This window comes from Solanum pennellii, chromosome 12, assembly GCF_001406875.1.
Source record: "Solanum pennellii chromosome 12, SPENNV200".
In the NCBI taxonomy this organism is placed as follows: Eukaryota; Viridiplantae; Streptophyta; class Magnoliopsida; order Solanales; family Solanaceae; genus Solanum; species Solanum pennellii.
The window spans coordinates 3,968,103-3,991,910 of NC_028648.1; the positions used below are offsets into that span (position 1 = coordinate 3,968,103).

General features: G+C 39.0%; 1 protein-coding gene and 1 non-coding gene across 2 annotated transcripts; one reads left to right on the forward strand and one right to left on the reverse strand.

Annotated features, from left to right (window-relative positions):
- Positions 1 to 2,691: 2,691 nt before the first annotated feature.
- Positions 2,692 to 2,765, forward strand: TRNAT-AGU. The gene has a single exon. It is a non-coding gene; the product is annotated as a tRNA-Thr (tRNA).
- A 15,765-nt stretch (positions 2,766 to 18,530) lies between these two features.
- LOC107005940 (protein ULTRAPETALA 1-like) lies at positions 18,531 to 23,538 on the reverse strand. The gene is made up of 3 exons (XM_015204584.2): positions 23,346 to 23,538; positions 18,814 to 19,123; positions 18,531 to 18,722 (listed from the first exon to the last, which is right to left on the reverse strand). The coding sequence occupies exons 1-3, from the start codon at positions 23,518 to 23,520 to the stop codon at positions 18,548 to 18,550; spliced, it is 660 nt and encodes a 219-aa protein (XP_015060070.1). The 5' UTR covers positions 23,521 to 23,538; the 3' UTR covers positions 18,531 to 18,547.
- Positions 23,539 to 23,808: the final 270 nt, after the last annotated feature.

Consider the following 23,808-nt stretch of genomic DNA (forward strand, 5'->3'; position numbering starts at 1 on the left):
AAGGTTACCTCTTTTAACCCCCAAGTAATTAGACTTATTAACATTAACCCTCTAACTTTATAATTAAAGCAGGAATAGTCCAAAACGCCCCTTAAATTACTAACAGAAATCCGACCCAGCCTGGGATTACGCAGTCTGTGACGGGCCGTCGTGCCTGCGACGGTCCGTCCTGCTGCTCCGTCACAGAGTTCAGAGACTAGATTTTTACTAAGAGTCTGTGACGGCCCGTCACGCCTGTGACGGTCCGTCCTGCCATTCCGTTACGAAGTTCAGAGAGTCGATTTTAGTACCCAAATTTCAGAATTCTAAGTATTTTGGAACGAGACCCCCTCGACGGTCCGTCATGCCCATGACGGTCCGTCGTGGGTTCCGTCGTCTCACACAGTTTTTCCAGAAATAAAATCTGCTGCTTAAAACGACTAAACAGGTCATTACATCAATAAGTTATCCATATTCAAAATTCGGAAGGTACAAGTTTAAAGAGGTAAAACAAAAGACACAAAAATTGCAGTGACAAATCCTATAATTTGCAAATTATGTATAATGAAGTATGCATCATCTTTTTCTCTAAAATAAGATAATACTTATTTCTAACAAAAGTAGAGACAACATTTACTAGCGGTGCTTGTCATTATATTCATTGCTTCACACATTATAATGTGTGTGCGCGCGTGCGTGCGTGTGAAAAAATAATAAATCAAAAATATATTTTAAAAGCTATGTCACTTGAGAAAATATTTGTTGTTATTATACCGAGACACCATTAAAAATTTGAACTTGTATTGTGTTTACTGTAATTCATTACTTAGTTATTTATTTGTTGAATAGAAATAGTCGAAAAAGCAAACAAACACAGTTACCATCTAGCAGTAAATACGTGAAGAAAATCAATATCATATAGCCCTATAATGACATATAGAAATGTGTTGTTTGAATTTCATGTTCTAGATTACTGTAAATGCATGTAAATACCTTTAACTCTATATACCGAATTAACTAAGAGAATTGAAATTTAACGAAAAAGAAATCTTAAAAATTATCAATAACTTATCAAACAGGATGAATGAACATATTTCTCAACAAAACTTGCTAACAAAGCAAAATAGATGTACATTTATCAGTTCAGCCAAACATTAAAATTTGTTGTCTGATTTTATAGCTATTTCTTTTATAATATAACCTATCTCGTGAAATCCGTCTAGGGAATGTAGGATGTGCACAGACCTTACCTCAATTCAGAAGTCCCTCAACTTGAGTTGAGTATAGCATATTAGAGGAAAATATGAAAAAGAAAAAATGACAGTGAAGAGAATATAATATAACAACTATTACGAAAACAATAACAACAACAACAACAAAAAAGTGCAATAATCGGAACACCATAAAAACAATTGGTGTTAGAAAACAAAAAGAAAGACGGTAGAAAGCAAAAGAAAGACAGTACATTAATAAAAGTACTACAATGACAAACACCTCTAAGCCTAAACCCTTCGAAAAGCAAGAGAACACTCCATTACAACCTTCTACCTTAATCTGTGATCTCCATACTAAAGCATTTTCTGTAATTGACAAAATCAACACCTTTTTTCTTCTGAGCTTTTAAAGGGGAATTAGCTTATGTATTTGCCAATAATAATTTTACATCATGTGCATGATATTTATAAGACAAAAGTTTGGCTAGAATTCTGTAGAAAGCTCAAAAGTTATATGCTGGAGACTGGAAAGATATTCTTAAAGTGCGGTTTAAACATGTTTTCATTTTTAGCATTTAATATAATATAATTATTATTTAATATTTAATTGCTTAAATATTTTATAACATTTTGAATTAAGATAGAGTTAAATAGTATTTTACTTTTATGGCTTCTCACTTACTTATAATGTAAAAAATATGATTTATCTTCTTGTAAAAGCTACCATGATCCCCACAAATTTTTTTTTCTAAATACAACGGATAAACACATTTTATACTACCTTATAATAGACTCTATTCTTCTACTATTCTGGAGCACACACTGATGCTTTTACAGTGAATCGTGGTTGTTTGCTTACAAATTACAACTTGTATGGATTTGGTATGTATTCAGTATCCTTTCGGTGGAGTATGGATTCATGCACCTCGAGTTGGTACCCATGCAAGTGGGGTTCTTCACTTACAAGATTGCTACTTTTGCACAAGATTACTCTTACCTGATACTTGTTGTTGGTGGGAGGAGAATTAGTTGAGGTACGCAAAACCTGGCTTGGACTCCACGATTATAAAAAAACTGGTTTTCTTACGTATTTTCTTGTATTTTGTAAGTAAGAAGATAATATTGTCTCAAAAGCATTTAACAATAATTTGGGAAAATACGATGACATCGGACTTTAAATACTATAATTGAGAGTCCAGTCTTGGACCTTACAAGTAGTTTTTTCCCGGTCAATAGTGTGTACATATTATTATTTACCTGAAAAAATATCCCAATTCAAAAAGAAAAAAAACCCGTCATTAGTCACGTGGTGGAATTCTTAGTACTCCTTCAGAGATCTCGAGTTTGAGATTTCTTCCAGACACTAATGCCCATACCATACACCGGTGACAGAAAATGTTTTATGTAAAGTTTATTTTTCCATTATTCTTCCACCAAAATAAATGTAGGACAATAAGAAGCTTATATAAAATGTATATCTGCATAATTCAGATATCAAGCTCTCACAGCTCAGTTGGTTAGAGCACCCGTTTAGTAAGCGGGAGGTCTTGAGTTCGACTCTCAACGAGAGCAATTAATTCTTTCTATGTTCATTTATTTTTTTATTGAATTTTGCTTCCGTTAGTCAAAACGATGATGATATAGATTTCATGCTACATACGATCTTTAAACAGTTATAACACTTTGTCGCGTTTAAAGGAGCATGTGAACCAGAACATTTAAAGGTACATAAATGGTACTATATCATAATTATGCATCTATGACTAGAAATCAAATTTAAGCAGGCCAAAAACTAGAATAAAGAATGAGGTAAAAGACTAAAAAAAGTGAATTGTGATTGAAATATGAATCATTACACAATAATATAGACAGTCATGATTTTTTCCTCTGCAACCATTTGTTTATGCATTCAGCATGAAATTCATGGCCACATTCAAGTGTCCAAATTTTATCTTCATCTTTATATTCAAGCAAGCAGATAGCACATGCATCTTGTTCCTCATCATCATCACCATCTTCGTTGGCGTCTATGTCCATAATACAAGTAACATAACATGTACTTTCTTCAAAATACTCAGACATATCTTGATCCACAGACATATTTCGAAGTAACATAAAATGCGCCTTTTTGGCAGTGGTGATAAACCGGCTCCATATATAAGGTCCCAACGAACGTCCGTTAGAATTTTTTGCAAAACTGATCTTGAAATTCCGGATCACCAATAAAGATGGTGGACTATAGCACACCAAAATCGGCAAAATCGGGGATTTATCTACTCTGGGCTCGTTTGACCTTGAAAATGGGTCATTTTAGCCGTGGCGACTAACCGACTCCATAGATAATTCTTAATGGACGACCGTGTAAATTATTGGCAAAAATGATCTCGAAATTCCTGATCACCAAAAAAGATGGTGGACTATAGCACATGAAAATCGATAAATGGGTGTTTATCTGTGTGGGCTCGTTTGACCTTGAAAATAGGTTGTTTTGGTCGTGGTGACCTATCGGCTCAATAGTTAAGATATTAATGGACGTCCTTGTAAATTTTTGGCAAAATTTATCTTGGAATTCCGGATCACCAAAAAAGATGGTGGACTATAATACACGAAAATTGGTAAATGGGAGTTTTACCTGCTCTAGGTCTAGTTTGACCTTGAAAATGAGTTGTTTTGGACATGGTGATAAACCGACTCCATAGATAAGGTCTTAACGGACGTCCATGTAATTTTTTTTCAAAAATTATCTCGGAATTCCAGATTACCAACAAAAATAGTGGACTACAGCACACACGAAAATCGAAAATGTGTGGGATTTGCCTGCTCTGAGCTCGTTTGGCCTTGAAAATAGGCCATTTTGACCATGGTGACCAATCATTTCAAATAGATAAGGTCTTAACAAACGTCAGTGTAAATTTATGGAAAAAATAATTCGGTATTCCGGATCACCAAAAACGATAGTGGACTATATCACAAGAAAATTGGCAAAATAAAGGGTTTACCTAATATGGAACTCGTTTGACCTTGAAAATGGGTCTTTTTGGTCGTGGTGACCAACCTCCTCCATAGATAAGGTCTTACCTGGTGTCCGTGTATTTTTTGGCAAAAATGATCTCATAATTTCGGATCACTAAAAAATGATGGTGGACTATAGCACACGAAAATCGATAAAACAGGTGGTTTACTTACTCTGAGCTTGTTTGACCTTGAAAATGGGCTGTTTTAGCCATTGTGACCAACTGGCGCTATAGGTAGGGTCCTAATGAATGTCTGTAAATTTTCGGCAATAATAATCTTAGAATTCTGAATCATCAAAAAAGATTTTGGACTGTAGCACACGAAAAATAAGCAAAGTGGGGGGTTTACCTGCTCTGAGGCTCGTTTGACCTTGAAAATTGGTCATTTTTGTCGTGGTGACCAATCGGTTCCATTGATAAGGTCTTAACGGACGTCAATGTAAATTTTTGGAAAAAATGATCTCGTAATTATGGATCACCTAAAATGATGGTAGACATCACATGAAAATCGATAAAATAGAGGGTTTACTTTCTCTAGGCTCGTTTAACCTTGAAAATGGGTCATGTTGGTCATGTTGACCAACCGTCTCCATAGATATGGTCTTAAAAGATGTCTTTGTAGTTTTTTTTTAACAAAAATGATCTCAAAATTCCGGATCACCAAAAAAGATGGTGGACTATAGCACACGAAAGTTGGCAAAATAGAGGGTTTACCTACTCTAGGTTCGTTTGACTATGAAAATGGGTCATTTTGACCATGGTGACCGACTGACTCCATAGATAAGGTCTTAATGGACGTTCATGTAAATTTTTGGCAAAAATAATCTCGGAATTCCGTATCATCAAAAATATTATGAGTTATAGAAAATAAAGGATTTACCTGCTCTAGTCTCATTTGACCTTGAAAATGGGTCGTTTTGACTGTGGTGACCAACCGGCTCCATAGATAAGGTCTTATCCGACTTTTGTGTAAATTTTTATCAAAAATGATCTCGAAATTTCGTATCACCAAAAATGATGGTGGACTATATCCACGAAAAATGACAAAATAGGGGTTTATCTGCTCTAAGATCGTTTGACTTTTAAAATGGGCCGTTTTGACCGTGGTGACCAACCGGCTACATAGATAAGATCTTAACTGATGTCCATGAAAATATTTGACAAAAATGATCTTGTAAGTTTGAATCACCAGTAAATATGGTGGACTATAACACACCATTTTTTGGATGAACCGGATTCTGACGTCGAAAATGCTGAATTTTTTTGTGGACGTCCGTCAAGACCTTGTCTATGCAGCCGGCTGTCCCTCACAGCCCATACGACCAATTTTCAATGTCAAACGAGCCCCAATATGCGCATACCCCCTATTTCAATGATTTTCGTGTGCTATAGCACACCATTTTTTGGGTAATCCGGATTCCGATGTCAAAAATGCTAAATATTTTTGTGGACATATGTAAATACCTTGTCTGTGCAGCTGATTGGCCCTCACGGCCAGTCCGACCCATTTTCAAGGTCAAACGAGCCGCGAAGCGTCATACCCCCCATTTCTTTGATTTTCGTGTGCTATAACACACCATTTTTTGGTAATCCGTATTCCGAAGTCAAAAATAACAATTTTTTGAGTGGACGTCCATCAAGACCATTTCTATGCAGCCGGTTGGCCCTCATGGCCAATCCGACCCATTTTCAAGGTCAAATTAGCCGCGAAGCGCGCATACACCCAATTTCGATAATTTTCGTGTGCTATAAGCACACCATTCTTTGGGTGATCCGAATTCCAACGTCAAAAATGCCAAAATTTTTCTGGATGTCCGTCAATTAATTGTCTATGCAGTCGGTTGGCCCTCACGGCCAGTCCGACCCATTTTTGAGGTCAAACGAGCCCTAATGCAGGCATAGCTCCTATTTCGACGATTTTTGCATTTTATAGCACACTATTTTGTAGGTGATCCGGATTCCAACGTCTAAAATGCCAATTTTTTTGTGAATGTCCGTCAAGACCTTGGAAATGCAGTCGGTTGGCCCTCACAGACATTCCGACCCATTTTGAATGTCAAACAAGCCCAGAAGTGCGCATACCCTCCATTTCAATTCGTGTGCTATAGCACACCATTTTTTTTTGGTGATTCGAATTTCAACGTCAAAAATGCCAAAAAATTTTATGGACATCCGTCAAGACCTTGGCTATGCAGCCGGTTGGACCTCACGGCCAGTCCGATCCATTTTCAAGGTCAAACGTGTGCCGAAATGCGCATACACCCCCATTTCGACGATTTTTGTGTGCTATAGCACACCATTTTTTGGGTGATCCGGATTTTAACGTCAAAAAATGCCAATATTTTTTTGTGAACATCCGTCAAGACCTTGTCTTTACTTCTGGTTGGCCACACAGCCAGTCCGACCCATTTTTGAGGTCAAACGAGCCCCGATGCATGCAAAGCCCCCATTTCGTCGATTTTCGTATAGCATACCATATTTTTGGTGATCCAGATTCCGATATCAAAATTCTCAAAAAATTTTGTGGACGTCCGTCGAGACCTTGACTATGCATTCAGTTGGCCCTCACGACTAGTTCGACCCATTTTCAAAGTCAAACGAGCCCCAAAGAGCGCATACCCCTTATTTCAAATACTTTCATGTGCTATAACACACCATTTTTTTGGTGATCCGGATTCCAAAATCAAAAGAACCAAAATTTTTGTGGAGATCCGTCAAGACCTTGGCTATGCAGCCAGTTGGACCTCAAGGTCATTCCAACCCATTTTCAGGGTCAAACGAGCCCCAAAGCGCACACACCCCCATTTCGATGATTTTCGTATGTTATAGCATACCATTTTTTGGGTGATCCGAATTTCGACGTCAAAAAATATCAAAATTTTTTGTAGACGTCCGTCAAGACCTTGGCTATGAATCTGATTAGACCTCACGGCCAGTACGACCAATTTTCAAGGTTAAACGAGCGCAAGAGTGTGCATACCCCCCATTTCGTCGATTTTCGTGTGCTATAGCACACCATTTTTTTGGTGATACGAATTCTGACGTCAAAAATGCCGAAAGTTTTAGTGGAAGTCCGTCAAGACCTTGGATATGCATTCGGTTGTCCCTCACGGCAAGTCCGACCCATCTTCAAAGTCAAAACGAGCCCCGAAGCGCGCATATCCCCCATCGAATATTTTCGTGTGCTATATCACACCATTTTTTTTGGTGGTCCAGTTTCCGACATCAAAAAAGCCGAAATGTTTTGTGGATTTCTCTAAGGAACTTTGCTATGCAGCTGGTTTTCTCTCACAAACAGCCCAACCCATTTCAAGGTCAAACAAGCCCCGAAGCGCGCATACTCTCCATTTCGACGATTTTTGTGTGCAATAGCACCACCATCTTTTGGGTGATCCAGATTCCGACGTTAAAAATGCCGAATTTTTTTTGAACATCTATCAAGACCATGGCTATGCATCCATTTGGCCATCACGGCCAGTACGACCCTTTTTGAAGGTCAAACGTGCCCCAAAATGCGCATATCCCCCATTTCGATGATTTTCATGTGCTATAGCACACAATTTTTTTGAAGATCCAGATTATGACGTCAAAAATGTAGAATTTTTTTGTGGAGGTCCGTCAATGCCTTGGTTATGCAGTCGGTTGTCTCTCAAGGCCAGTCCGACCCATTTTCAAGGTCAAGCGAGCCCGAAACGCGCATAACTCTCATTTCGATGATTTTTGTGTGCTATAGCACACCATTTTTTGGTGATCGGGATACCGACGTCAAAAATGCCGAATTTTTTTGTGGACGTCCGTCAAGACCTTTTCTATGCATCCGTTTGGCCCTCATAGTCAGTCCAACCCATTTTCAAGGTCAAACGAGCCCCGAAGCGCGCATACCCTCATTGCGACGAGTTTTGTGTGCTATATAACACCATTTTTTTGGTGATCTTGATTCCGATGTCGAAAATACCGAAATTTTTTGTGGACGTCTTTCAAGACCTTGGCTGTGCATCCGGTTGTCCCTCACGGCTAGTGCAATCCATTTTCGAAGTCAAACGCGCATACCCCCCATTTCGATGATTTTGGTGTGTTATAGCACATTTTTTTTGGAGATCTGGATTCCGAAGTCAAAAAATTCCAAATTCTTTTGTGGACGTCCTTCAAGACCTTGTCTATGCAGTCGGTTGGCCTCACAGTCAGTACAACCCTTTTTCAAGGTCAAACAATTCCGGAAGCGTGCATACCCCCCCCTATTTCGTCGATTTTCGTGTGCTATTGCACACTATTTTTTGGTTATCCGAATTCTGACGTCTAAAATGCCAAAAGTTTTTGTGGACGTACATGAAGACCTTGGCTATGCAACCGGATGTCCCTCACGGCCAGTTCAACCCATTTTTAAAGTCAAATGAGCCCCGAAGCGCGTATACCCCCCATTACGATGATTTTTTGGTGCTACAGCACACCCTTTTTTAGGTAATCCGGATTCCGACGTCAAAAATGTAAATTTTTTTGTGAACGTCCATCAAGACCTTTGTTATGCATCCGATTGGCCCTCACAGCAAGGCTGGCATATTTTGAAGGTAAAACGAGCCCCGAAGCGCGCATACCCCCAATTTCGACAATTTTCTTGTGCTCTAGCACACTATTTTTTTGTAATCCGGATTCCGACATCAAAAATTCTAATTCTTTTTGTGCATGTCCGTCAAGACCTTGTCTATGCAGCAGGTTGTCTCTCACGTCCAGTACGAACCATTTTCAAGGCCAAACGAGCACCGAAGCGAATACCCCCCATTTCGATGATTTTCGTGTGCGATAGCACACCATTTTTTAGTGATTCGGATTCCGATGTAAAAAATTCTAAAAGTTTTTGTGGACGTCCGTCAAGAACTTTTTTATGCAGCCGATTGGCCCTCACGGCCAGTCCGACCCATTTTAAAGGTTAAACGAGCCCCGAAGCATGCTTACCCCCCATTAAAATGATTTTTGTGTGCTATTATAACACACCATTTTTAGATGATCCGTATTCCGACGTCAACAATGCCGAATATTTTTGTGGACATCTTTTAAGACCTTGTCTATGCAGTCGGTTGGACCTCACGGCCAGTTCGACCCATTTTCAAGGTCAAACGAGCCCCGAAGCATGCATACCCCCTATTTCGACGATTTTGGTGTGCTATAACACACCATTTTTTGGAGATCCGAATTCCGACGTCAAAAATGCAAAAAAAAAATTTGCACGTCCGTCATAAACTTGGCTATGTATCCGGTTGGCCCTCACTGCTAGTCCGACCCATTTTCAAGGTCAAACGAGCCCTGAAGCGCGCATACCTCCCATTTGGATGATTTTCGTGTGCTATAACATATCATTTTTTGGTGATCTGGATTCTAACGTCAAAAATGTCGAATTTCTTGTGGACGTTCGTAAAGACCTTGGCTATGTATATGGTTGCCCTCACAGCTATTCCGACCCATATTCAAGGTCAAACGAGTCCTGAAGCGCGCATACCCCTCCCCCCTTTTCGACGATTTCGTGTTCTATAGAACACCATTTTTTGGGTGATCCGGATTTCGACATCAAAAATGCCAAATATTTTTGTGTACATTCGTCAAGACCTTGCCTATGCACCGATGGTCCTCACGGCCAGTCCGACCCATTTTTGAGGTTAAACGAGCTCCGATGCGCGCATACACCCCATTTCGATGATTTTTGTGTGCTATAGCACACCATTTTTTTGGTGATCCGGATTTCGACGTCTTAAATTCCAAAATTTATTAAGTTACGTCCATCGAGACCTTGACTATGCATCTTGTTGGCCCTCACAGCCATTTCGACCCATTTTGAAGGTCAAACGAGTCCCGAAGCGCGCATACCCCCCATTTCAAAGATTTTCGTGTGCTATACACACCATTTTTCGGGTGATCCAGATTCCGGCGTCAAAAATGCCTAAATTTTTGGTGGACATCCGTCAAGACCTTGGTTATGCATCCGGTTGACCCTCACGGCCAGTACGACCCATTTTCAAGGTCAAATGAGCCACGAAACGCGCATACCTCCCATTTCGTCGATTTTCATGTGCTATTGCAAACTATTTTCTTGGTGATCTTGATTTTGACATCAAAAATGCCAAAATATTTTGTGGACGTCCTTGAAGAGCTTATCTATGCGCCAGTTGGCCATCACGGCCATTCCGATCCATTTTCGAGGTTAAACGAGCCACAAAGCGCGCACACCCCCTATTTCGATGATTTTCATGTGCTATAACACACCATTTTTGGGTGATCCGGATTACGACGTCAAAAAATGCAAAAATATTTTGTGGACGTCCGTAAAGACCTTGGCTATGCAGCCGATTTTCCCTTACGGACAGTCCGACCTATTTCCATGATCAAACGAGCCCCGAAGCTTGCATACCCCTCATTTCTTCAATTTTCGTGTGCTATAGTACACCAGTTTTTTGGTGATCTTGAATCCGACGTCAAAAATGCCAAAATGTTTTGTCGACGTCCGTGAAGACCTTGGCTATGCAGCCGGTTGGCCCTCACGGCCAGTCTAACCCATTTTCTAGGTCAAACGATCCCCAAAGCGCACATACCTCCCATTTTGACGATTTTCGTGTGCTATAGCACACCATTTTTTAGGTGATCCGGATTTTGACATTAAAAAATGCCAAAAATTTTGTAGACGTCCATCAAGACCTTGTCTATGCAGTCGGTTGTCCCTCATGACCTTTGCGACCAATTTTCAAGGTGAAAACGAGTACCCCCATTTTGACCATTTTCGTGTGCTATAGCACACCATTTTTTAGGTGATCGGGATTCTGACGTCAAAATGCCGAAATTTTTTGTGGATGTCTGTCAAGACATTTGTTGTGCAGCCGGTTGACCCTCACGGCCAGTCCGACCCATTTTCAAGGTCAATCGAGCCTCGAAGCGCGCATACCCCCCATTTTGTTGATTTTCGTGTGCTATAGCACACCATTTTTTGGGTTATCCAAATTCCGATGTCAAAATGCCAAAGTCTTTTTTTACGTCCGTCACGACCTTGGCTATGCAGCCAGTTGGCCCTCAAGGCCAGTCCGTCCCATTTTAAATGTCAAGCAAGCCCCGAATCGTGCATATCCCCCATTTCGTCGAATTCGTGTGCTATAGCACACCATTTTTTGGGTGATTCAGATTCCGACGTCAAAAATTCAAAAAAAATTGTGCACGTCCGTCAAGACCTTAGCTTTGCAGCGGGTTGGCCCTCACGGCTAGTCTGACCCATTTTCAAGGTTAAACGAGCCCCGAAGCACATACCCCCCATTTTGTCAATTTTTCGTATGCTATAGCACACCATTTTTTTGGTGATAGCACATGAAAATCGGCGAAATATGGGTTTACCTGCTCTGGGCTTCGTTTGACCTTTAAAACTGGTCATTTTGGTTGTATTGACCAATAGGCTCCATAGATAGGGTCTAAACGGACGTTGGTGTAAATTTTTGCAAAAATAATCTCGATTTTTTGGATCATCAAAAAAAGATTGTGTACTATAGCACACGAAAATCGATAAAATTGGGGGTTTACCTGCTTTATGGCTCGTTTGACCTTGAAAATTGATCGTTAGTCGTGGTGACCAATTGTATCCATTGATAAGGTCTTAATGGACGTCTGTGTAAATTTTTGCCAAAAATGATCTCGAAATTCTGGATCACAAAAAAAATAGTAGACTATAGCACACAAAAATCGCATAAATAAGGCGGGTTTACTTGTTTTGGGGCTCGTTTGACCTTTAAAATAGGACAATTTGGTTGTGGTGACCAATCGGCTCCATAGATAAGGACTTAACGGACATCCATGTAAATTTTTTTAATCTGATAAAATGATCTCAAAATTCTGTATCACCAAAAAAGATAATGGACTATAAAACACGAAAAATGACAAAATAGGGGTTTATATGCTCTAGGCTCGTTTGACTTTTAAAATGGGTCTTTTTGGCCGTGGTGACCAACCGGATACATAGATAAGGTCTAAACGGATGTCCATGTAAATTTTTGACAAAAATGATCTGGAAGTTTGGATCACCAATTAAGATAGACTATAGCACACAAATATCAGCAAAATAGGGGTTTACATGCTCTGGGGCTCGTTTGAACTTTAAAACTGGTCATTTTGGCTGTGGTGACCAATAGGCTCCATAGATAGGGTCTAAACGGACATTAGTGTAAATTTTTGCAACAATGATCTCAAATTTTGGATCACCAAAAAATATGGTGTACTGTAGCACACGAAAATCGATAAAATTGGGGGTTTACTTGCTCTAGGGCTCGTTTGACCTTGAAAATTGGTCGTTAGTCGTGGTGACCAAATGTGTCCATTGATAAGGTCTTAAAGGACATCTGTGTAAATTTTTGTCAAAAATGATCTCGGAATTCTGGATCACCAAAAAAGATGGTGGACTATAGCACACAAAATCGCAAAAATAAGGCGGTTTACCTGTTTTGGGGCTCATTTGACTATTAAAATAGGACATTTTGGTCGTGGTGATCAATCGGCTCCATATATAAGGGCTTAATGGATGTCCATGTAAATTTTTGATAAAAATGATCTTGAAATTCCGGATCACCAAAAAAGATGGTGGACTATAGCACACAAAAATTAACAAAATAGGGGTTTACCTACTCTGAGGCTTGTTTGAACTTAAAAATGGGCCTTTTTAACTGTGGTGACCGACATGCTCCATAGATAGGGTCTAAACGGACGTTTGTGTAAATTTTTGGTAAAATTCATCTCGGATTTCTAGATCACAAATAAGATAGTGGACTATAGCACACGAAAATCGATAAAATTGGGGGTTTACCTGATCTGAGGCTCGTTTGACCTTTAAAATAAGATATTTTGGTCATGGTGACCAATCGGCTCCATAGATAAGAACTTAACGGATGTCCAGTAAAGTTTTTGTAAAAGTGATCTTCGAATTCCGGATCACCAAAAAAGATGGTGGACTATAGCATACGAAAATCGGTAAAATAGAGGCTTTACCTGCTCTAGGCTCATTTGACCTCGAAAATGGATTGTTTTGACCATGGTGATCAATCGACTCAATAGATAAGGTCTTAATTGTTTTGTCCATATAAATTTATGGCAAAAATGATGTCGATATTCTGAATCACCAAAAATAATAGTAGACTATACCACACAAAAATTGGCAAAATAGGGGGTTAACCTGTTGAAGGGCTCGTTTGACCTTGAAAATGGGTTATTTTGACCGTGGTGACCAACCGGATCCATAGATAAGGTCTTAACGGATTTTTCGTTTGGCAAAAATAATCTCCAAATTCTGGATCACCAAAACAGATGATGGACTATAGCACTTGAAAATCTTTAAAATGGGGGTTTACCTGAGGCTTGTTTGACCATGCAAATGGACCGTTTTGGTAGCGGTGACCAATCGGATTCACCGATAAGGTCTTAATGTACGTCCGTTTAGATTTTTGGTAAAATGATATTGCAATTCTAAATCATCAAAAAATATGGTGGACTAGCACATGAAAAATCAGCAAAATAGGAGGGGTTACGTGCTGTAGGCTCTTTTGATCTTGAAAATAGGTTTGCTGTGGTGACCAACTGGCTCCATAGATGTGGTCTTAACGGACGTCCGTGAAAATTTTTGGCAAAAATTATCTCAGAATTCTGGATCACCAAAAAAGATAGTGGACTATAGCAATTGAAAATAGGAAAAATGGGGGGTTTACCTACTTCAGTTATAGTTTGACCTTGAAAATTGGTTGTTTTAGTCTTGGTTACCAACCAACTCCATAGATAAGATTATAACGGACGTCCGTTAAATTTTTTGCAAAAATGATCTTGAAATTCCGGATCACCAAAAAAGATGGTGGACTATAGCATACTAAAATCGACAAAATCAGGGGTTTACCTACTCTAGGCTCGTTTGACCTTGAAAATAGATCGTTTTGGGCGTGGTGACAAACCGACTCCATGCATAATTTCTTAATGGATGGTCGTGTAAATTATTGGCAAAAATAATCTCAAAATTCTCACCAGAAAAGATGGTGGACTATAGCACATGAAAAATCAACAAGATGGGGGTTTACCTGCCTCGACTCGTTTGACCTTGAAAAGTGATTGTTTTGGCCATGGTGACCTACCGCTCAATAGATAAGATATTAATGGACGTCCTTGTAAATTCTTGGCAAAATTTATCTTGGAATTCTGGATCACCAAAAGAGATGGTGACCTATACTATACGAAAATCGATAAAATGGGAGGTTTACCTGCTTTGGGTCTCATTTGACCTTGAAATGAGTTGTTTTGGGCATGGTGATAAATCGGCTCCACAGATAAGGTCTTAGTGGACGTCCATGTAAAAAATTTTCAAAAATGATCTCGAAATTCTTGATCACCATTTGTGGACTACAGCACATGAAAATCAGAAATGTGTGGGGTTTACTTACTCTGGGGTCGTTTGGCCTTGAAATGGGTCATTTTGACCGTGGTGACCATTCAGTTCAAAATATAAGGTATTAACATATGTCCGTGTAAATTTATGGCAAAAAGGATCTCGGTATTCTGGATAACCAAAAAAGATGGTGGACTATAGGGGTTAACCTGCTATGGGGCTCGTTTGACCTTGAAAATGGATCATTTTGGCTGTGGTGACCAACCGTTTCCATATATAAGGTCTTAGATGTTCGTATTTAATTTTGACAAAAGTGATCTCGAAATTTTAGGATCACTAAAAAAGATGGTGGACTATAGCACACGATGGCAAAATAGGGGGTTTACTAGCTTTGGGCTTGTTTGACCTTGAAAATGAGGGGTTTACCTTCTCCAGGCTCATTTGACCTTGAAAATGGTTCATTTGGCCGCAGTGACCAATGGGCTCCATAGAAATGGTCTTAATGGATATCCGTGTAAATTTTTGAAAAAAATGATCTCGAAATTTTGGATTACCAAAATGATGGTGGACTATAGCACACGAAAATCAAAAAATGAGGGGTTTACCTGCCATTGGCTCATTTGAAAATGAAAATGGATCGTTTTAACCGTGGTGACCAATCGGCTCTATAGATAAGTTCTTGACGTACATTCATGTTAGTTTTTTGCAAAAATGATCATGGAATTCTGGATCAGCAAAAAAATGATAGATTATAGCCACGAAATTGGAAAAACTGAGGGTTTACCTACTCTAGGCTTGTTTGACCTTGAAAATGGATCGTTTTGCCATAGTGACCAACCGGCTCCATAGATAAGGTATTAACAAACATCTCTGTAAATTTTTGTCAAAAATGATCTCAAAATTTCGGATCACCATAAAAGATGGTGGACTATAGCACTTAAAATCGGCAAAATGGGGGTTTACCTGCTTTGGGCTTGTTTGACCTTGAAAATGGGTCATTTTGACCGTGGTGACCAACCGGCTCCATAAATAAGGTCTTAACGAACGTCTGTGTAAATGATTGGCGAAAAAGATCTCGGAATTTCATATTACAAAAAATATGGTGGACTATAGCATACGAAAATAGGCAAAATTGGGGGGGGGGGTTTACCCTACTCTGGACTCATTTGACCTTGAAAATGGGATGTTTTGGCGGTGGTCATAGACCGGCTCCATATAAGGTCTTAACGAACATCCATTTAAATATTTGGCTAATATAATCTCAGATTATCAAAAATAAAGGTGGACTATGGTACACGAAAATCGATAAAAAACTTAAACATTGGTCGTTTTGACCGTGTGACCAATTGGCTCCATAGATAAGGTCTTAACGGACATCCGTGAAACATTTTAGAAAAATGATCTCGACATACCGGAACACCAAAAAATGGTGGACTATACCATATGAAATTTGGAAAAATTGGGGTTTATCTCCTCTAAGACTCATTTGAACTTGAAAATAGGTCATTTTGGCCGTGGTGACCAACCAACTCCATAGATGAGGTCTTAACGGACGTCCGTGTAATTCTTTTGCAAAAATTATTGTAATTTTGTATCACAGAAAAAAAATGGTGGATTGTAGCACACAAAAATGGGTAAAATTGGAGGTTTACCTACTCGGTGGCTCGTTTAACCTTGAAAATGGGTCATTTTGGTTGTGGTGACCAACCGAATCCATATATAAGGTTTTAACAAACGTCCCTGTAAATTTTTGGCCAAAATAATCTTGGAATTTTGGGCACCAGAAAAGATAATTGACTATCGCACACGAAAATCGGCAAAATGAGGGGGTTTACCTGCTCTGGGCTTGTTTGACCTTTAAAATGGGATGTTTTGGTCGTGGTGACCAACTGGCTCCATAGATAAGGTCATAACGGACGTCTGTGTCAATTTTTGGCAAAAATGATTTTGTAATTCTGAATCATTAAAAAAGATGGTGGACGTGAATATCGGCGAAAGCTCGTCTGACCTTGAAAATAGATCGTTTTGGCTGTGGTGACCAATCGACTCCATAGATAAGGTCTTAACAGACTTCTGTGTAAATTTTTGGCAATAATGATCTCATAATTTTGGTTCACCAAAAAATATGGTGTATAACACACAAAAATCGACAAAATGGGGGGTTTACTTGCACATGGGCTCGTTTGACCTTGAAATTGTCTGTTTTGTCTGTGGTGACTAACCGTCTCCATAGATAAGGTCAAACATATGTCCGTGTAAATTTTTGGCAAAATGATCTCAGATTTCGGATCACCAAAATAAATCGTGGACTATATCACACGAAAATTGGTAAAATTGGGATTTTACATGCTCCAGTCTTGTTTAACTTTGTAAATGGGTCGTTTTGGTCGTGCTGACAAATTATCTCCATTGATAAGGTCTTAACAGAAGTCCGTGTAAATTTTTGGCAAAAATGATCTCAAAATTCTGGATCACCAAACAAGAAGGTGGACTATAGCACACGAAAATCGGCAAAATGAACGGTTGACCTGCTATGGATCTCATTTGACCTTGATAATGGGTCATTTTGGTTGTGGTGACCAACCGGCTCCATATATAACGTCTTAACGAACTTCCGTGTAAATTTTTGGCAAAAATGATCTCAGAATTCTAGAATTGCGGAAAAAGATGGTGGACTATAGCATACGAAAATTGGCAAAATAGGGGGTTTACCTGCTCTAGGACTTGTTTTACCTTGAAAATGGACCGTTTTAGCCATGGTGACCAATTGGTTCCATAGATAAGGTCTTAACGGGCGTTTGTGCAAAATTTTGGCAAAAATAATCTCGAAAATTAGGATAACCAAAAAAGATGGTGGACTATAACATACGAAAATCAGTAAAATGGGGGGTTTAGGTGCTCTGGGGCTCGTTTGACCTTGAAAATAGACCGTTTTGGTCGTGGCAATCAACCGGCTCCATAGGTAAGGTCCTAATGAACGTCCATGTAAATTTTTGAAAAAATGATCTTGGAATTCCGGATCACTAGAAAAGATGGTGGACTATAGCACAGGAAAATTGGTAAAATGGGGGGTTTACTGCTCTGGGCCTTGTTTGACCTTGATAATGGGTCGTGGTCGTGGTGAATAACCGGCTCCATATATAAGGTCTTAACAGAAGTCCGCGTAAATTTTTCGCAAAAATGATCTCGAAATTTCCAGTCACAAAAAAAGATGGTGGAATATAACATGAAATTTACAAAATAGGGGGTTTACCTGCTCTGGAGCTAGTTTGACCTTGAAAACTGATCATTTTGGCCGTGGTGACCAACTGGCTCCACCGATGAGGTCTTAATGGATGTCCGTGTATATTTTTGACAAAAATAATCTCGAAATTTTGAATCACCAAAAAACTATTATGAAGGTTACATGACCAAGTGTTGATCGTGGTCAACCTAAAACTTTAGAAACACAAGGGATCAAATACTAGGTCCAGAACACCTCTTAATGCCTCAGAAACTTTGCTTAACCTTAAACTACACTACAAATCACCTTATAGAGCTAGAGACATGACCAAAATAATAATATACCTCACCAACCCCAAGTCATAAATAGCTAATTACTACTACGAGGATGGTCATACAAGGGAAAAGAAGTAAAAGTCACAAAATGACCTTCAGGATCATTACATCAAGAAACTCATTTTCATAATATATATATATATTCAAAACATTTTGACGAGTGCGAAAATATAGAAACATCTTCATATCAAACAAACCCTTAGGATATTCATCTCCACTGAAAATATTGTTTATACTGTTAAAGCCAAAAGAAGGCCTTAAACTATGAAATGTGAATTGCAAATTTTGAGTAAAATGTCTAAAAAGGAATGTGAACAAAAACATATTGTAAACAAATACAAGGGTTCAAATGAAACTAAATGTTGGAAGAACATATCCATTCAAATGACACAAAATACTCTTCAAGCATTTGTATTCTCTCTGAAGTCAATGCAAGTCTGGCAATCGCAATCTGAGAAGCAACACACTTCACATCCAAAGCACACACATGAAGTGCAACCTCCACATGTTGGTGAACGCAAACATCCCTTGCACGCCCTTCGACTAGCTCGCTCTTCAGCATCATCACATGAAAATCTAAAAAAACAAGTAAAACAACAAAAAAAACATGTTACCAAAGATTTAACATTGTGATTATTTAAGAAATTAAGTATGAAAAGAGAACTACTTGTCAAAAGGAATATCTGAGCACTGAAAATTAGCATTGGCCAATGCATCATGGTAGCTCCTGCATTCATTCTTAGAGCGGCGATAAAACCTACGTCTTTTACTACACTTAGTACATTTGATAAATTCATCACGATGAAGAACAAGTTTATGTGGCCTCTTGGCATTCTTTGGAGACATGTTGTAGAATTTCAGTAGTGTAGTCTTTATCAATGGAACTTTATAACCATCAATAAAGACCCAAATATTATGTTTCCATCTGTTATTCTCTTTTCCAGCATGTTTCTCAAATGCAAATGGACTAAGATTATCTAATCACAAAAAAAAAATCATTAGTGTCATAATTTGTATCAAATAAGATAATAAGAAAGGATAAATTATTCTGTTTCATAAAACAAATATAATAATAACATGCTAAATTATTAAGTGATGAGAAAAAAAAATAGTAGGATATCAAAATACTAAAATAGATAAGAGCATACTAATAATCAAGTGATTACACTGACCACAATTAAGAAAGAAATGTTAGGATCGAATTCACGCACACACACTAGATGAATGAAGAACACAAGAACTTTCAAGAGAAAGAGATGAGAGATTTAGAGAGAGAAAGAGAAAACTCAATATTTCGTGGTAACACCCCGTAAGTAAACTTCCACGGCGGTGAGGTATATTTATATTAATAAATTAGAGTATTTTTGGTTACAGAGAATAAATAGAGAATAAATAGTAAAGCCTAAAAATAGGTTAAACCGCGTAAACAGTTATATATATTAATCAGGCTCCACTACCTAACAATTCTCCCACTTGGAGACTCACTCAGTCATCCAAAAAATACATTCTCGAAAAAAAAACCTCTTCATCATCAACATCTTTACCGCACCGCAACATCTGTAGCAACAACTACAGAAGACCAACCGAGGTTTTACATAACCTCAGTTTCCCAACATCAACACATTTCGTCAACATGTCTGCCGGGTTCTTTGCACCCTCTATCTTCTCCAAGCACATATCACCATCCTCCACTGCCCTGCGAGTGAAATGGTATCGCCTTCTGATGTGCTTTGTCTTCGAATGATAGACTGGATTTTTCACCAACTGTATGGCACTCTGACTATCTGAGTAAAGAATCTTCTCGCTCTGCTTCTTGCCCAATTCCTCAAGATAATCTGCCAGCCATATCATCTCTTTCCCAGCTTCAGCTATTGCCACATACTCAGCTTCAGTAGATGAAAGAGAAACACACTTCTGAAGCCTGGACATCCAACTCACTGCTGTTCCACCTATGGTGTAAATGTACCCGGATGTACTCTTGCTCGAGTCAACATCCCCACCAAGATCAGCATCCACAAAACCCTGTAGAGTCACCTTGCCTTTGCCAAAACAAAGTGAAGTACTGGATGTACCTCTCAGATATCTCAGAAGCCACTTCACAGCTTCCCAATGCTCTTTCCCAGGGTTCGCCATGTACCTGCTAACAACTCCCACTGCATGTGCTATATCAGGTCTAGTGCAGACCATAGCATACATCAAACTACCAACTGCTGAAGCATATGGAACAAGTGCCATGTGATCACGCTCCTCGGCAGTCTTGGGTGACTGCTCCTTTGACAATTTAAAGTGATTTGCCAATGGAGTAGTCCTGGGTTTAGCATCATTAACCCTGAATCTGCTCAGCACCTTCTCAATGTACAACTCCTGAGATAGATTTAAAGTGCCAGCAGATCTATCCCGAGAAATCTTCATCCCCAAAATCTGCTTTGCTGGACCCAAATCTTTCATCTCAAACGCTGCAGACAACCTTGTCTTCAGATTGTTAATCTCCCTCATACTAGATCCTGCAATCAACATATCATCCACATACAAGAGTAGAAAGACATATGAATCAGTGTATTTCTTGAAGTAACAACAAGGATCCTTTTCAGCTTTGCAGAATCCACTCTTGGTCATGAAGGAGTCAAACTTCTTGTACCACTGCCTTGGTGCTTGCTTTAGTCCATACAAGCTCCTGGTGAGCTTGCACACCATGTGTTCCTTGCCTGGAACCACAAATCCTTCCGGTTGCTGCATATAGATCTCTTTGTCCAGATCTCCATGTAAAAACGCTGTTTTTACATCCATTTGCTCTAGATGCAAATTCTCCGATGCAACAATACTCAACAGAATTCGAATAGAGGTTAACTTCACAACAGGAGAGAATATTTCAGCATAATCAATACCTTTCCTTTGTGAATATCCTTTAACCACTAAACGAGCCTTGAACCTTCTTTTGCCATCTGGTTCAGTCTTGATTCTGAACACCCACTTGTTCAGCAAAGCTCTCTTCCCTGCAGGTAACTCAGTCAACACCCATGTGTCGTTCTTCTCAAGTGACCTCATCTCATCATCCATGGCTTGCTCCCACTTGATCGAATCCTCCACCTGTAGGGCCTCATCAAAAGACTCTGGTTCCCCCTTATCAGTCAGCAATAGATAGTGTAATGAAGGTGAATACCTATCTGGTGCCCTGATGGATCTGGATGATCTCCTTAACACCTGCTCAAGTGTAACTTGCTCCACTTCAGATTCTTTAGTAGGAGTTGTTTGAGTATCTGCTTCGACATCTCTGGGTTACTCTTCTCAAACTCAACCTCAACTTCCACTTGCTTTGTAATCTCTAGAACCTTCTTCTCTCTGTCCTTGTACAGGATAGACTCATCAAATGTCACGTCACAATGTCTCAGGATCTTTCTGTTCTTGTCATCCCAAAACCTGTAACCAAACAAATCAGAACCATAGCCTATGAAGTAACGCTTCACAGCCTTGGCATCAAGCGTGTCTCTCTTTTCTGGATCAACATGAACATAAGCAGTGCAACCAAAAGTCCTCAAGTGTGAATGCTTGAGTTCTTTTCATGTCCACACCTCCTCTGGAATCTTGAACCCCAAAAGGAACTGATTGTCCCCTGTTGATCAAGTATGCAGCGGTGCTCACAGCATCTGCCCAAAGTGTTTTGGGCGACCCACTGTGTATCCTCATACTCCTTGCACGCTCATTCAATGTTCTGTTCATCCTCTCAGCAATTCCATTCTGCCTTGCCTTACCAGGTACTGTTCTCATCAATCTGATTCCCTCAGCTGCACAGAATGCCTTGAACTCTGATTTGTCATGCTCTCCTCCATTGTCAGACCTTAGGCATTTGACTTTCAAACCGGTCTGATTCTCAACTTCAGCTTTCCACTTCTTGAAAGTTGCAAACACATCTGACTTATGCTTCAAGAAGTAAACCCATACCTTCCTGCTGAAATCATCAATGAAGGTAACATAGAATCTGGATCCTCCAAGTGATGATACTGGAGATGGTCCCCAAAAATCTGTATGGACCATTTTCAACCGCACTTTCTTTGGCTCTCTAGGAGTCTTTGTGAAGCTTACTCTTTTCTGTTTGTCCATAACACAGCTCTCGCAAAGACCCATATCAACAGACTTCAGACCCTCTAATGCTCCTTTTGCNNGCCGATGGTTTTTCATACATGTTTGACAGTGCCTTCAACAGACCGGACGTAGTCTTCTCCTTCACGATGTTGAACGCCACGTTTCTTGACAAAGTCAACCGGATCAACCCTAGAGCCTGGCGATCCTTGAGTTTCCACTTCTCCTCCGTCATGGATTCCGGCTTCACCCCGGTCAATGGTTCGTGAAGATCTTTCTGGTACAGATAATCTTCGATTTGCATCTTCCAGAAACTGAAATCGGATCCATCAAACTTCTCGATTCCAAGCTTTGAACTATCCATCTTCAATGATCGTGTTGAATCTCCTTAGCTCTGATATAGTTGTTAGGAACGAATTCACGCACACACTAGATGAATGAAGAACACAAGAACTTTCAAGAGAAAGAGATGAGAGATCTAGAGAGAGAAAGAGAAAACCCAATATTTCGTGGTAACACCCCGTAAGTAAACTTCCACGGCGGTGAGGCATATTTATATTAATAAATCAGAGTATTTTTTGTTACAGAGAATAAATAGGAAAGCCTAAAATTTAAACCGCGTAAACAGTTATATATATTAATCAGGCTCCACTACCTAACAAGAAATTGTCCAGTATTTTTACTTGCGGTTCTCAAATCAATTTATTGATCATAAAATTACATTTTTTAAATACTACAATGAGAATGTGTATATATATATAAGTTATGAAGAGTACTTAATTATCAAATTCCAACCTCTTCAAAGCTAATCAACTCATTATCAAAAGCTCAGTTTTTTACCAATAAAATTATCTATAGAAAAGAGTCTACACATTCTTATAAGTTTAGTTAAATTGTTATTATCTAAATAAATTATAATGTACTCTAGCAAACATATAGATGAAATTTTAATAAGAATATACCATTAGTCAAATTAAAAAAAAACACATAACAACATTTTATGATAAGTCGATGATAAAATTAATCAACAACATGCATTTAACATAAACACATTATATTGTATAAAAGCACAAAAAAGGAATATATTGAATTGATGATTTTATATATATAAATGGTAAAAACCTTCAGGGCAGCCATGGTAACATTCGCAAGCAATTTTGAGTTCACCGGACTTGAAAATCCTAAGTCTAGCACCAGCATCGCCATGTCTACGACTGGTGCATCCACACACAACCTCCACAAAGTCATCTCCTCTCTGCAACACGCTCATATCGCGTAGCTCCTCTTCGCTAAACATTTCTCCTCACCGCTTCTGTTACTGTTCACACTGTCAAAAATCAAAAGTGTTTATATAAAGATCAATTTTTTAATAAAATCTTATAAAAGAACAAAAAAAAGGATAAGTTGATCGAAAAAGGTGAGATTAATTTTGTGATGCCAATATATAAAATTGATTATACGGAGAATTCATTGGGAGAGAGAAGAGAGGAGAAAAACGAGAGAAAGATGGACAAATGAGGTAATTTTATAGAGAAATCACCTGAGTAAGAAAACAAATTTAACAGATCTGGTGTTGGGGTGGGGA

Coding starts and splice junctions, on each gene's coding strand:
- LOC107005940 (XM_015204584.2), bottom strand. CDS start 23,520: ATGTTTAGCGAAGAGGAGCTACGCGATATGAGCGTGTTGCAGAGAGGA. Junction 19,124..23,345: donor TTACCATGGCTGCCCTGAAG/GTTTTTACCATT, acceptor TTTTGTGATTAG/ATAATCTTAGTCCATTTGCA. Junction 18,723..18,813: donor TCAGATATTCCTTTTGACAA/GTAGTTCTCTTT, acceptor TTGTTTTTTTAG/ATTTTCATGTGATGATGCTG.